The sequence below is a fragment of the Miniopterus schreibersii genome (assembly GCF_964146895.1).
Source record: "Miniopterus schreibersii genome assembly, chromosome: 18".
Classification (NCBI taxonomy): domain Eukaryota; kingdom Metazoa; phylum Chordata; class Mammalia; order Chiroptera; family Miniopteridae; genus Miniopterus; species Miniopterus schreibersii.
The window spans coordinates 32102104-32117223 of NC_138121.1; the positions used below are offsets into that span (position 1 = coordinate 32102104).

The 15120-nt window shown below is 49.4% G+C and overlaps 1 protein-coding gene and 1 long non-coding RNA gene across 2 annotated transcripts in view; one reads left to right on the forward strand and one right to left on the reverse strand.

Moving 5' to 3' along the window:
- Nucleotides 1-89: 89 nt before the first annotated feature.
- LOC308548280 lies at nt 90-4408 on the forward strand. Its single transcript, XR_013997591.1, has 3 exons — nt 90-280; nt 2296-2385; nt 4212-4408. It is a non-coding gene; the product is annotated as an uncharacterized lncRNA (long non-coding RNA).
- A 4143-nt stretch (nt 4409-8551) lies between these two features.
- The window catches only part of NLRC5 (NLR family CARD domain containing 5), a 54909-nt gene continuing 48340 nt past the window's right edge, over nt 8552-15120 (reverse strand). The window contains exons 40-49 of the mRNA XM_081118044.1: nt 14846-14929; nt 14376-14459; nt 13991-14074; nt 13772-13849; nt 12947-13030; nt 12790-12861; nt 12446-12529; nt 11137-11220; nt 10725-10808; nt 8552-9942 (exon numbers count right to left, since the gene is read on the reverse strand). Of these exons, the coding sequence (XP_080974170.1) occupies nt 9831-9942; nt 10725-10808; nt 11137-11220; nt 12446-12529; nt 12790-12861; nt 12947-13030; nt 13772-13849; nt 13991-14074; nt 14376-14459; nt 14846-14929 (850 nt within the window). The 3' untranslated portion in view covers nt 8552-9830. The remainder of the gene's footprint in view (nt 9943-10724; nt 10809-11136; nt 11221-12445; nt 12530-12789; nt 12862-12946; nt 13031-13771; nt 13850-13990; nt 14075-14375; nt 14460-14845; nt 14930-15120) is intronic.

Genomic DNA, 15120 nt, shown 5'->3' on the forward strand with positions numbered 1-15120 from the left:
CCGGCCCGCCGGCGTCCGGCGTTTCCTGGGAGAGGGAGACTGAGCCGGGGCGGCTCCCGGGGCTCGGCCCGCGGCGCCCAGCTGCTGCGAGTCGCGACTCCTACGACGCGGCCAGCCGCAGAGAGTTGCGGGAGCAGGTCTTTCGGGGGGGCGGAGGCGGGGCGCTGAGAGAAACCGGCCGCGGGTCTCGCTCGGGACCACATTTCCCAGAGGGCCCGGCGCCCTTTCCGAGGGAACCCGAACGTCGCGTCCGGCCTGGCGGGACCGTTGAAACTGTGAGGTGGGGAGACCGTGGGCCCCGGGGAACCGGCTCGGCTGTCAGGTCGCAACTCCGGCTAGATCCCCGGCCCTGGTCGGGGTGTGTGTGGGAAGCGACCAATTGATGTGTCTCTTTCACATCAGTCTTTCTCTTCCTTCTACTCTCTCTAAAAAGCAATGGAAAAAATATCCTTGGGTGAGGATTTAAAAAAAAATAAATTATCCAACTAGAGTTTTGATTGGATTACTTTGAATACATAGACTAAGTTGGAGAAAATTGACAACTTTATAATATTAAATTGTCTCTTCCAGAAGCATGGAATGTTTCTTGATTTATTCATTATTTTAATATTTTTATTATTAAAGATTATTCTCCATAGCACATATTTTTATTATTTATTGAGTTACTTTCTAGATTTTTAAATAGATTTTGTTGCTTTTGTGAGCATCCGTAATTGTCTAGCAGAGAAATACTGGTGCAGAGAAATACTACTAACTTCTTTTTAATATGTGAAAAGGAGTTTAATCTTATTAGTTATTGGGGAAATGCAAATTAAAACTGCAATGGGATAGGTTTTTGGTGGAGTCTTTAGGGTTTTCTATATGAAGAATCGTGTCATCTGCAAAAAACATGACAGTTTTACTCATTCTTTTCCAATAGGGATATCTTTATTTCTTTCTCTTGCCTGATCACTCTGGCTAAGCCTTCCAGTACTTTGCTAAACAACAGTGTCCAGATTGGGCATCCTTGTCTTGTTCCTGACCTCAGAGGAAAAGCTTCCAGTTTTTCACCATTGAGTATGATACTACCTGAGAATTTGTTATATATGGCCTTGATTATGCTTAGGTACTTTCCTTTTATACCTATTTTATTGAGTGTTTTAATCATAACTGGATGTTGTATCTTGTCAAATGCTTTTTCTGCATCTATTTTCATATGATTTTTATCCTTTAACTGGTTAATGTGGTGTGTCACATTGGTCAATTTGCATATGTTGAACCATCCTTGAGCCCCTGGAGTGAGCCCCACTTGATTGTGATGTATTATCTTTAATGTATTGTTGTATTCAGTTTGCTAGTATTTTGTTTAGGATTCTTGCATCTGAATTCATCAGAGATATTGGTCTATAATTTGTGTGCATGTGCATGTGTGTGCATTATCCTTGCCAGGTTTTGGTGTAAGGGTAATGTTGACCTCATAAAATGAATTAGGAAGTATTGCCTCTTCAGTTTTTTGAAAGATTTTGAGAAGATACATATTAAATCTTTGAACGGTTAGGAGAATTCACTAGTAAAGCCATGTTATCCTGGACTTTTACTTTTTTGAGAGGTTTTTGCTGATTGTTTCAGTTTCCTTACTGTTGATCAGTCTGTTTAGATTTTCCAGTTCTTCGTGACTCAGTCTAGGAAAGTTTATACATTTCTAAGAACTTGTCCACTCTAGCTAGTTTATTGAATTTGGTGGTGTATAGTTTTTCATAGTATTCTTATATAGTCCTTTGTATATATGTGGTGTCCTTTGTAACTTCTCTTTTATTTGATTTGTTTGAGTCTTTCCTCTTTTTTTCTTAGTGACTCCAGCCAGAGGTTTGTCAATTTAATTAATCTTTTCAAAGAACCAGCTCTTTGTTGCATTAATTTTTTTCTATTGTCTTTTTGTTTTCTATTTTAATTCTGTTCTAATTTTTATTATTTCCTTCCATCTGTTGACTTTGGTTTCATTTATTCTTCTTTTTTAGTTATTTAAGGTGAATTTTTTGGGTTTTTAAACTCTATTTTTATTGTTGACACTATTACAGATGTCACCATTCCTCCCCCCCCCTTTGCTCATCTCCACCCCCCTTCCCTCTGGCCATCACCACACTATTGTCTCTGTCTATGGGTTAGGTATATGTGTTCTTTGGCTAATCTCTTCACCTTTCATCCAGTCCCCCCAACCCCCTCTCCTCTGACAGCTGTTAGTTTGTCAGTCTGTCAGTGTTTCATATATCCATGCTTCTGGTTCTATTTTGTTTGTCATTTTATTTTTTTCATTAGATTCCACATATAAGTGAGATCATATGGTATCTGACTGGCTTATTTCACTTAACATAATAATCTCCAGGTCCATCCATGTGGTCACAAAAGGTAAGAGTTCCTTCTTTTTATGGCTGTATAGTATTTCATTGTTTAAATGTATCACAGCTTTTTTATCCACTCATCTACCAAGAAATGTTAAGTTTTTCACTTGAGATTTTTCCTGTTTCTTGAGATAGGTCTGTAATGATGTAAGCTTTTATTACTACTTTTGTTGTATCCCCCAAATTTTATGTTGTATTGTCATTCTTATTTTTTCTAGTTACCTCTTGATCTCTTTGTTTCTTCTTTAACTCAGTTACTGTTTAGTAGCATACTCTTTTTTAAAAAAAAATATTATTTTATTGGTTTCAGAGAGAGAAAGGGAGAGATAGAAACATCAATGATGAGAGAGAGTCATTGGTTGGTTGCCTCCTGCACGCCCCCCACTGGGGATCCAGCCTGAAACCTGGCATGTGCCCTGACCAGGAATCAGACTGTGACCTCCTGGTTCATGGGTTGATGCTCAACCACTGAGCAACATTAGCCAGGCAAGGACCAGTTTTTCACATGGCGCTTCAGAGAGAAGAGAAGGAGAGGCAAGAGTCTTATGGGGTCCCTGCTGCTCCATATCATTTCTAGCCTGACCTGGAGGTACCTCTAAGGTACCACCCCCCAGCCTCTAGTTACAGCCACTTCCTCTGACCCTCCCCTGACTTCCTCTGAGCTTCCAGGGGCCTGAAGTCTTTCTTTCACAGATTTCACAAACTTATCAGCTCTCGTTTCCTGGCTAGTCTTTAAAAGAAAACTTCAGCCCTGGCCAGTGTGGCTTAGTTGGTTGAGTGTTGTCCCGTGCACCTAAAGGTTGCTGGTTCGATTCCCAGTCAGGGCACATACCTAGATTGCAGGTTTGATCCCCACTTGGGGTGCATATGGGAGGCAACCAATTGATGTTTTTTTCCTCCTCTCTCTCCCCCTCTAAAAGTCAATTAAAAGTGACTTTATTTAAAAAAAAAAAAAAAAAGCCTGGCCAGTGTGGCTCAGTGGTGGAACATCAGCCTATGATCAAGGAGATCATGGTTCGATTCTTGGTCAGGGCACATGCCTAGGTTTCAGGCACTATCCCCAGTATGGGGCATACAGGAGGCAACCAATCAATGACTCTCATCATTGATGTTTCTATCTCTCCTTCTCCCTTCCTCTCTCTGAAATGAATAAAAATATATTTAAAAAAATAAAAAGACGGAAAACTTCAGTTCTGTTATCTTTCTGGTTTGGGCCTCAGGCTGAAACCCTCCCTCTGCCCACTGGTGGCATCCCTAACCTCACCTTGCAAACCAATTGTTGTGTATATATTTTTCTGATTACAAAAGTCATACTTCACCCCTGTGGAGAACTTAGAAAATATAGTAAAAAGAAAATGAAGAAAAAAATCACCCAGCATCTCTTCCACATATCAATGACCACTGATAACATTTTGGAGAGGGTCCTTCAAGTCTTTTGTTTTTAATGCAGTAAATGTTCTTTCTTTTTTTCTTAAAAAATGGGACTAAAATGACAAATTCTCTTCTAAAAAATAGGTTTTCAAGGGACAGGTGCAGCAAGAGCAATAAAATGTTGATAATTATTGGTGGGAGCTGGGTGTTTGTTGTACCATTCTCCCTACCTTTGAGTATGCTTGAAAAGCTTTATTAAAAAAATGATGAATTAAAATGTTTATGTTTACTTTATATACCACTCCATACGAAAGCTGCAGCCATATCAGAACTTTATTAAGTTCTGCTCTCTGGAGGCAACCAGGACTGAAATGATGGGAGAACCCAGGAGCTCTGAGCTGGAGGAGGGAGTGGATGACAGGTGTCCACTGTAAGCTCTCACCTGATATGCAGGTCTGCCAGGTTGCGGCACATGCTCACTGCCCTCAGCATGCAGTGCACCCCTTCCACCGAGAGCCTGTTGTCACTGAGGCTATGGAGAGGAAGAGGAAGGCAGCCATCAGCAGGGGCTGAAGTCCCCAGCTCCAGACAGCTCCAGGCCCCTCCTCCTGGCTCAGCAGCTGGCTGGCTATCACTCCTGGGATGTCCTGGATCCTTAACCAGAGGGATTCCTGCTCATCTCCTGCTCATGTGGATGAGCCAAGAGACACAAGACCCTGCCCCACTCAGAGAATAAAGTTCTCCAGCTGGAGCCATCAGAACCAACTCACTGCTTTCACCTCTCTGAGCCTCAGTTTCCTGGCATGTAAAATGACCATCATTCTAAGCACATTTAACAAATGGGGAAACAGCCTCAGAGGTGTTGAATTACTATCCCAGGGTCACAAAGCTCTACAAGCTACTAAATGACAGAGCCAGGATTTCAATACAAACCAAGGCTCCAGATCAGTTCCCCAACCTCAGCACTTCCCACCCCAGCCCACACTTGATGCTGAGACCCCAGTGCACCCACCCAAACAGCACCCCCACCTCACCATGCAACACTGAGCAAACCCAACAGCTCAATACCCGTCTTTCCGTCCCACCACCCAACAACCTGCCCCTTTACCCAACGCTCTACCCTCACCTTAACACACCACATACCACCCCAACAACCCAACTCAACACCCCAGTGCCCACCCATCCAATACACCAGGCTGGCTCCATGCAATACTCCACCTCACCGCATCCTGCTCCACCCCAGGGCTGTTGTAAGGACAAACTGGAACACAAGCCACTGAGGTAGAAGGGACACATTCTACAAGGGGTTTTAATAGTTGGAATTAAGTGGCTCATGTCAGAGGCAAAAGCAAGGCAGGCATGGTTGAGCCACTTTGACTTCACTGGAGTTGGGAGAAGGGGGTGGGGAGCAGCTCCCTAAGTGACTATGGACATGGGGGTCGGGGTGGTCGGGACCAGCTGGGACTCTCCAGGGCCCCCCCCTGTTACCCAGCAGCGGGGTGGGTAACTCCAGTTTCCCAGTGATGTGCAGCTGGGGGCAGCCTCTGCCATCAGTCGACAGCCTTCGTTCTCCAGCTGGTTCCCTGAGAGGCTGAGACAGAGGGGCCTGATGCCCTGGGCTGCTAGGGTGGGGTCCCCCCTCAACACACACGCAGACCCTCATTGACTATCCCAACATCCTCCTTTCCTTCTTGCTCCAGGGCTGGAATCTGAGCTCCACTAAATACTGGCTGTGTGACCTTGGGCAACTCTTGTTGCTCTGTGGGCCTTTATTGTCTCATTTGTGAATGGTGAAGGTTGTTGCTGAGGTTGTGACTGTGGGTCTAGAGGGAATCACAGGTGGAGAAGCCCTCCAGAACGACAACCAGGAAAGGCAGGCAACAGGATTCAGAGCCCTCCCTGAGGGAGTAACAGAGATGAACTAGAAAGTCATCTTTGAACTGGAGAAAGTAGGCCCTTGTGCCTTGTTTTATTTTGCTCATCCCCTCACTGTACAGATGAGGAAACTGGGGCCGCACCGGTGGGTTTAAGAGCTTCAAAATTTGAAAGTTAAGAGAATAGATCCTAAGATTTTTCATCTCCAGGAAAAAACCATCTTTTCCTTTTTGTGTGTGTCTGTATGAGATGATGGATGTTAACTTATTGTGATAATCACTTCATGATACATGTACATCAGATCATGCTGTACACTTTAAATTTGTACTTTGTGTATGTCAGTTATTTCTCAGTAAAACAGGAGTGGGGAGAAAAAAGTCACAAAGACCCAGATTTGATTCCTGGCCTACCACTTACTAGCTGTGTGGCTCTGGGAAAGTTAGGAACAATCTCTGGGTTGATGTACTCATCTGGGAAGGGAGGGTCACCAGGAACCTCAGGACAAAATAAGGGATTTGGGTGTAAAGGCTGCCTTGCCTCTTCGAGGAGCAGCACACCCCCTGGAGGTGGTGGGTCTCCATCCATGGCTGCACTTAGCATTGCCCAGAGTGCCTTCTAAATACTATTTAAAAAAAGTCCCCATGTGATTCTAATGTGCAGTTAGGGTTGAGATCCACTCAATGGTCTACAGTTTCACTAAATTAAGTATAGTCTAGCAGCATAGACATCACTTGGGAGCTTCTTAGAAATGCTGAATCCCAGGCTCTGCCCCAGCCCTGCTGAGCCCAAATCTGTATGGTAACAAGATCCCCAGATGATTGAATGCACATTGCAGTTTCTGTAAGTGCAATTTGATAGTTTGAGAAGTGCAGCTGGACAGTGATTTCAGATGTGTGTGTTTGAGGGAGCAATGAGAGCGCAGTTGGGGAGGACTAGGAGCCTGTGTGGATAGGAAGGGAGATTCTGTGACTCCCATCAGAAAAGTAGTCATTCAGTCTGTAAAACCATAGGACGGAGGCCAAGTGACAAAATAGCAAAGTGAGCTTATCCCAGCCTTTCATATAGACCTGGCGACTTACCAGCGAGATCCCATTCTTGGTGAGAAGACTCAAGCTGAAACCTGGAGCACTGTTTTGATTACACTGCTTACTGGCCCATAGTCTTACTTTTCTTTAAATTTTGTTTTCATGTATGTATTTAAACAACCTACTTTTGGGAGGAAGGGAGCAGGGAGAGTGGACCCCATCGGCGTTGGATAGAAAAATAGTCCAGGCATCCAAGCAGGCAGGTGGCAGGAGAGGCAGGCTCTTAATAAAATGAACAAGGGGATTGCACACCAACCGGAGGCAGCACAGCCAGCTCTGCAGTGCTGACGATATTGTGGATTTTTGTGCTGCAAGTTTCTTGGAGCTTAGAACTTGGGCAGAGATGAACGGGAAAGAAGGAGAAGGGGAAAGAAAGTAAAACAAGCAGCAAATGAAAAGAATGTCCCTGAGCTCTGGCTGCTGCTGGCTGTGTATTTCATCTGGCTTGGAGCTTCTGGTTGGCGCTGTTCCTTCCTCAGTCGGGACCTCCCTGGTCAAGGCCTCATCAGGCTTTGAGGGACTCCTAATCCAGTCTTGGGTAAGGGGAGGGGGCAGCACAACCCCCTTGGCATAAAGGTGCACACTGAGGGCTCAAGGTCACCTTGGCATCATTTCCCAGGAAGGGGAGACATAATTTGGGGCTCAAGGTTTCCAAGTAAACTTTTTGGATCTTCTATCTGCCCATCCCTTTTCCCATGACTAGGCTGATGGCTTCACTTGGTGCCAGGTGTGCCCTGGCCCTATAAGGGCACTCACTGTACAGGGCTCGGTGTATTTGGCACTTGGCCAGAGGACTTTATCCTTATGCTTGGCAGGGGATTGAGGAAAATGTGGAGTTTGCAAAGGTCAGGGCTGAGCCTTCCAGGTGAGCCACTAGCAGGCTGAGACATCCCAGGCTCCTAGGCCAGGTAGGAACAACCCCTAACTTCCTTCTGGGTCCAATGGCGAAAGAGGTTTTCTCAGAAATCTGGGCCAGCCTGCCCTCCAGTGGTGCTCGGCTGTAACTGCACTTTCCCTGCCTGCTTTTCACAGTGCACTTGAAGCTTTTGAGGAAGGCTCTTCTGAGATCCACAGGCAGGTGACCAGGAGGTGTTCTCCTGTCATTTCAAGCATCTCGCCCTCTCACATGATATTGAACCCTAAAAGGGGGAAGGAACTAGCATGTAAGCTACCTCTTCATACTACGGACTTTGCATACCTTGTTTCCCTGACCCCTTCATAAGTCCTGGGGACCAGGGACTATTACTAACTTATGTAAAGGATAGCCCCTGGCTTCCGGGTCACGTTATTGTCCACTCTATGCCCATCTGACTTTCAAAGCCATGTTTCTAATGTGCCACCTGCCCATGGAGACCCTCTAAGCCAGAAGTTTCCAGGCTCTCACAAGAACCAGGCAAGCAGCAAATGGGAGGGGGACATTGGGGAGTGGGACATTGGACATTGCGGAAGACAGGGATATGTGCCACATCTAAAGGACACAGTAATATGGTTCCAGCACATTACTCTTTTTGTTGTTAATCCTCACCTGAGGATGTTTTTACCATTGATTGTTAGAGAGAGTGGAAGGGAGGGAGGGGAAGAGAGAAAGAGAAAGAGAGAGAGAGTGAGAAACATCGGTTGCCTCCTGGACCTGCCCTGACCTGGGCAGGGGTCGAGTTTGCAACCCAGGTACGTGCCCTTGACCAGGAATTGAACCTGCGACCCATCGGTACATAGGCCAGTGCTCTAACCACTGGGAAATACCTGCCAGGGCTCCAGCAGGTTACTCTTGAGAATGCTGTCTAGCCCCTAAGAGAAGTTGAAAATATGGAGTTTTATATAAAAGTTCCTGATTTTAAATGTTGACAATTCAGAAAAGAGTTTAAATTTAATGCAGGTCAAACACAGAAGGTCTCTAACATGTTGAGCTTCTATAACACCCTCATGGGGCAGGTGAGGTCTGGTGAGAAGAGGTGGCTTGCCTGTGATCATATGACCATATAGAGGCAGAGCACAGACCTTACCTCATGTCTCCTGATTCCCAGGCTAGTGCTGCTCTCAGCACACCTCTCTGTGGTCTGCTCTGCTCTCCAGGCCCCAGGGCAGGGGGTGAACCACTTCTGACTTCAGTGAGGTAGTGGGACATGTCAGACTCAGACTAGAGGCTGGGAAGCTATCCACATTTATTGGCCACACTTAGCTTAGAGTATAACAGGGCCATCCTTGCACCCTCTTGGTAGCATGTAGCCCCTGGGAGCTCACCTGGATCCCGCTGAGGTAGTGGCTGGGCTCCATGGCCTTGCCTGGTTATCTTGGAAGTGCCCACTCCTTGCACCCTTAGACCTGGCTTTGTCCCTTACACAGGACAGGCTGGGCCCCTTCCATTTCACAGGTCAAGCTGGCTCACCCTAGACCTGGGCCCTAGTCCTCGTAGGTCAGCATTTAAATGGAGGAGTCACTAGTTTACTAATGGGCAAACCAAGGCTTGAGGCTGGATGAGGGGACTCATCCAGAAGACTCATGGCTGAGTCCCTGGCTTGGTCCAGGGCCCTGGCCCTCGGGCCACTGGGTGGGTCATTGTTGAGACACTCCCCATCCCAGTTCTGAGCAGAAGACATTTTCTGGCTTAGTTGCTCTAGAAATGCAGTTTATAAATACATACTTGTTTTTTTTAAAGAAGTAATAAATTAGATCTTGGACCAGCCTGAGGACATTTGGCAGCCATGTATCATGTAACATGGACATTTGTCATGTGTCTTACATGAACCACCAATCATATGTTCTTCTATGCATGGTGCTAGGACCCTTGACACTGACCTGCAGGCAACACTGCAAGTTCCATGTAATGTCACATGGAACTCTGTCACATGTGACCCGTGTCATGCATCACATCATGACACCCTCGTTGTGCTACATGCTCCTACTGGTCACGCATATCACATGTGATACAGGGTAGTCTACTGGCCACACCAGGCTCCTGGTTCCCAAAAAAGCCCTCTCCAAAGACTGTAACAGGACAAACATGTCCCTCCCTCCTGGGGCAGGTGCAGGGGCACCCTGCTGCGGCTCTTCCTGAGCCCTCCATCCTGGCGAGTGGAAGTTGGCTTCACTTGGCTGGATTCAAAGGGTCTTGAGCTGGCCATCAAGTACCCCAAGAGGCCTGTGGCTCGTTGGGGAAGAAAGCAAAGTCCAGCCGGGGCTCCTGGCTCTGTAGACGCTGGGCCAGGTCGGGAGGGATGTGGTTTTTCCAGAGGCTGTGGGACACAGAGACAGACACTCAGCATCCATCCCCTTGTCTCTGCCCTCCATCCTATCTACAGATGGGGAGACTGAGGCCCCAAGGAGAAGAGTTGTGCCCAGAGTTACCTGGCAGAGGCAGGTGTTAGACCAGCACGGCTACCCTAGTCATGGTGTTCCCCACCCCGACTCCCACTCAGTCTTCCTCCATGAGAGCTAGTGATCCCAGCCACGTCCCCATTCATATGACGCACTGTCAAATAAGAACAAGCTCCCCTTCTTCAAGACACTTTACTGCCATTGTCTGAAATTGTCATATTGATTTTTATAGAACAAAACACTTCAATTATCCATGAGAAGTCTTAACATGCTACAATGTGAATGGTGTCCCATAGATGCAATGCCGTTGCGCAGTGCACAGCCTATACAACTGTATGTGGTGCCTCTGATTAAAGCTACCAGAGTAAGTGCTTACTGTGTGCCAGGAATTGTGCTCTGTGCTTCATACAATCATTTAGTCCTCACAGCAACTCTCTGAGGTGAATACTATCATCCCCATTGTATAGATGAGGAAGCTGAGGTTCAGAGAGGTTGAATTACTGATGCAAAGTTACACAATCGGTGGTGGCAGATCTGGGATGTGACCCAGGTCTGCTTGCTGCCAAATTCTTGGTCAAGTGGTCCAAGTCTTGATAATCCCCAGCCTGGGTCCTGCCTCCTTCTACAGGGCATCCCCTTACACTGTAGGGGTTGGTGAGGTCTCCCACCCACCATCCCCGCCCTTGCAAGCCCCTGTTACCGGATGACTTGGATGCCAGACCCCTGTGCCAGTCCTTCAGCCAGGAGCCAGGCTCCATAAGCTGTGATCCGATTCTTCTCCAGGCTTCCCAATGCACAGCAGAGGAAGGGGAAAGACAGAGACTGCCATGAGATGGGGCAGGCTTCCCTATGTCCCTTCCCCAGGGGACACGGGCTCCCCACACATCTGCTCAGAGAATCCAAGAGACACAGTGCAACAGGAGGACTGCGGGCTGGGGCCCAGGGAGAGCTAAGCTTGGCAGCAGCTTGGAGAAAACAGCAGTGCGCAGGTCAAGGAGAGCTCCCTGGGAGGCAGGGGCCTGATCCAGTGCCCTCTTGGCTTTCCCCTGGACGTAGGTTCCCCTTTGGCCCTCCCCGCCCCCTTCTGGCTTCCCAGGATAGGCCCCTCATACTCCACTCTCTTCAGCCGGTACATCCGTGGCAGAACCCTGGCCAGTTCAGCAGCAGCCTCGTCCCCAAGCAGGTTCCAGGACAACCTGAAGGGCAGGGGCCCAAGGTCAGCATCAGGACAGCAGGGAGGTGGAGAGGTGAAGACAAGGTGGCAGGTGGCAGGTGGGGAGGGCTGGGGCCAACAGGGGTGTGTATGTGCCATGCAGGTACAGAATTACCTGATGGGGTGCTTGTGCGCCCTCCCCTGAAAACTTTTCAGGGCACAGGTGGCTCCTCCCCGCCAAAACCCATTCCCAAGCTGGTCATCCCTTAGAACCCAGATAGCTTAGGATCTAGCTGTCCCGAGAGTTTAGAAGACTGTTTGCAGAAACAGTGTCATGATCCAAACTTCCACCATGCATGTGCCTCCATGATGACTTTTGTCACATCCATGCACCTCTTATGTTATTTGTTTCATATTTTTCCTTAAATAGGTTCTACCTCCTTTTTTTTAACTTTAAGAAATTAATCTTAGGAAGCATTTATAATTACTATCAATGGAAAACATATGTTGAGGACTTTAAATAGAAGGTAGTTACAAGGATACACACAGGGCAAACGACAGTATTGCTAAGCCAGAACCTATGTCCTTCCTAAGGTGCTGAGCCTGTGGCCTGCCCCCTGCTGGCTAAAAAGGGAGACTCACCAGCATTGGGTGTAAAAGTGAGTGAGCACTGACCTGAGATTTCCAATTTGGTGTCAAGTAATGAGAAGCATTAAAATCTTTAGGATGCAAACCTGAAATTTTATAATCATGTGCCCTGTACTTTAGGAAACAGCATTTTCTTCTATACTGTAGTCAGGGCCCCAGGCTAGTCCTGGAAGCCCAGTTCCTGGCAGTGAGGCAAGGCCCCAGGGTTAGGTTTGAGTGCCTCTGATTGCCCCGGGGGGGGGGGGGGGGCCCACAAGGCCAGTGGGCGGGTCCGGGCCTGCTGGCTTCAACTACTCTTTGCTACCCACAGATGGTTCGGAAATCAGGGTTCCATAAACCAGGTGAGGTGGTCTATCCAGCCACCCCCCAAAGGGAAGGTCACAGCAAAGAGCCTTTAGGGACCATGTGGTCCACTTCCCTCCTACCACTCCACAGGTGGGGAAGGGCAGGAGAGGCTGAATGACCTGGCCCAACCTCCCTTGCAGCTCATGTGTTAAAGCTTCCTTGAGAGGGGATCTGAGCAAGAATGACCTTCCCCATTAGAAATGGGAGGAAAGAACCAGTTCCAGGCCCTACAGCGGGTCAAGGCCACACCCCAGATGCCTGCTTTTCCCACTCACAGGATTTCTTCCAGGGCTGGGCAGAGCACGAAGCTGGCAGCGAGGGGCTTGGCAGCCTGGTTGTCAATCTCACAGGAAACCAGGCTAGGGCAGGAAAAGGGATTGGGTGGAGGTGTCTGAGTCAGGGGCACCTCCCCAGACCCCCTCTCCCCATGCTGTAATCTGAGCTGGAGGGAGTGGAGTGACCAGGGTCCGGGGCATGTGGGAGTCTTAGAAAAGTGCCCCATTTGGCGCCAGGCTCTCCCTGGACCTGAGTCACTTCCAAGGCCTTCCAGGCTTCAGAGAGGGCTACCTTCCCCACTCTCCCACCCCAGTTCCCCAGGTAGTCAGGGGAGGCTACTTACTCAATCTGCCTAAGTAGTGGGAGCCCCTGACAGAAATGTGGGACCTGTCTGGCCAGGTTGTTCTCTGCCAAGCTGCAGGGCAGAGAGACATCTGTAAGAGGAACTCCAGAACCTCCCTGGCCTGTCCCCCTGCCCAGGCTCCATGGCTTCTACTCACCTGATCTCTTCCAAATGTGGGCATCCATCCAGGGCCTGGCTGAGGCTCAGCACTCCCTCTGGGCCCAGACGGCTGGACTGCAGGCTGGGGAAAGGGGAGGGAGTGAGGGGAGTCTTAGGGAAGCAGATGTGGGGGCTGGGGGGTCAGGACACCCCACTCACACACAACCTTGTCTCAGGTTATACCGCTAGATCTTGGATGGTCTCTGGGTAACAGCCACCCAAGCCTCCACCCCACCCACATAGGACCTCGGTGGGTATCAGGGCCCTGGCTTGGAGTCTGAGATCCCAAGTTCAAGGCCTGGCTCCTTCATTATTAGTAAGGTAAGCTCTCCACACCTCTCCTGCCTTTAGTTCTGTTGCCTGGAAATGTAGCCAATAGAAATCCCGGCCCCGCAGGTCTGCTGTGAGGTTCCAACAAGATCATGGACATAAACTGTAGAGTGCTGGGGCCATGCTGCTTGGCGCTTTTCTCCTGCATAGCCCATTGCTGACACTTCCTTACTCACCCTGAGATGGGCTCAGGTTCATGCTGAGCTGGGATCCTTGTAAGTCTTTTGCAGATGAGGAAACAGACTCAGAGGGGCAGGGCCTTGGCTATGGGCACACAGGCTGGTGGCGGAGCCAGGACAAGGCTATGGCTCCTGATCTTCCTGCCCCAGACTCCAGAGGCAGGGGAGGAACAGGGAGAGAGGGCAGCCAGCCACAGTACATGCCAGTTTGCCTGAAGGCAGGGCAGCTCAACCCATGGGGACCTTGATCCCTGAGCTCTCCTAGAGGAACCCTGCCCACCAGCCCTGCACACACCACAGATGGAGACACTCACTGCAGGACTCTCAGGTGCGGGGGCAGCCCCTGGGCCAGCCCCAGGGCTGTGGGGTCCCCCAGGGCATTGCAGCCAAGCCTGGAGGAAGACAAGGGATGAAGTTGAGCACCGGGGTAGCCTGCTCGGGACCCTTGCCCTGTGCCTACTGGTGGAGATAAGGGCCAGGTGGGTTGTGGGGACACAAAAAGCAGAGGGCAGTCCACCTGGGCGCACACTCACATCAGCTCCTCCAGGTGCTTGCAAAGGGCGAGGGACTCTGCCAACTGCACTCCTCCAGCTGGACTGATGCCATTTGCTGAGAGGCTGGGGGGGGGGGAAGATATCAGAGATATCAGGCCCCTAGGCCCCCCAACTTCCACCTGCCCACATCTGCTGCGGCCCTAAAAGACAGCAACCCCACCACACACCCTCCCAGCCTGATGGGGCAGAAAGGCCCAGAGAGGGGCAGGGGCTGGGCTGGTTCATGGTCCCAAAGTGAGCGAGGCCAGGAGATAATCCAGCCCCACTGGCTGGGCACTGGAGTTGAGGGAGGAATGCCGGCCTGAGGCAGAAGCCAGACCCTGGGGTGGCCACTGAGGGACTGTCAGGAGGGCTGGCCACTCACTCTATCTTCCGGAGCTCAGGCAGCTGGGGCAGGACAGCAGCTAAGTGCTGGGCACCCGTGTCTCCGATCTGGTTGTGGCTCAAGCTTGGAGAGAGAACAGTACAACTGGAAGCATCAGCCTGCCACCCAGCTCCTCTGGTCGACGTCACCATCCCAGACCAGGAGGAGGCTGCAGTCTAGAGAAAGGCCTCGGCTCACATTGATAAAGTCCTTCACACTATGTTGGGTGTTGGCTCCAAACTGTTATCTTGTGTTTATGCTGTTCTGCCTGATGTCTGCCCTAAATCCCTCTTGCTGCAACAACACTCTTATATCCTATCTTTGGGCCTCCCAAGGTTCTACATCTGGGGTTACACTGTGTAGGAGGGAGTCGGTTAAGGGTGTGATGAGTGTCCTCAAGGAGCCCCTTGCTTTTGTTATCTTCCCCTGCCAAAGTTCTCTTGGGTCTGGGAGAGGGAAAGGCAACTCACCCCAGCTCCTTCAAGCTGGTGGCAGTTTTGAGAGCCTTGGAAAGGTGGTAGCAGCCAGTGTCACCAATGTCATTCCTACTCAGGCTGGAGAAGCAGGGAACAGGCCAAGAGGCCTTTGTCAGGAGTAAAGCCCTTTGCAGGTGCTGTGCCAAGAACTCTATAGTTTGCAAAGCCTTTACACATCTAGGAACTCATAAACCAGTCATAAAACTTCGGGAGGAAGGACGGGAAAGGTGGGCATGGCTGTACCCAGTGTCCAGGTGAGAAAACAGAGG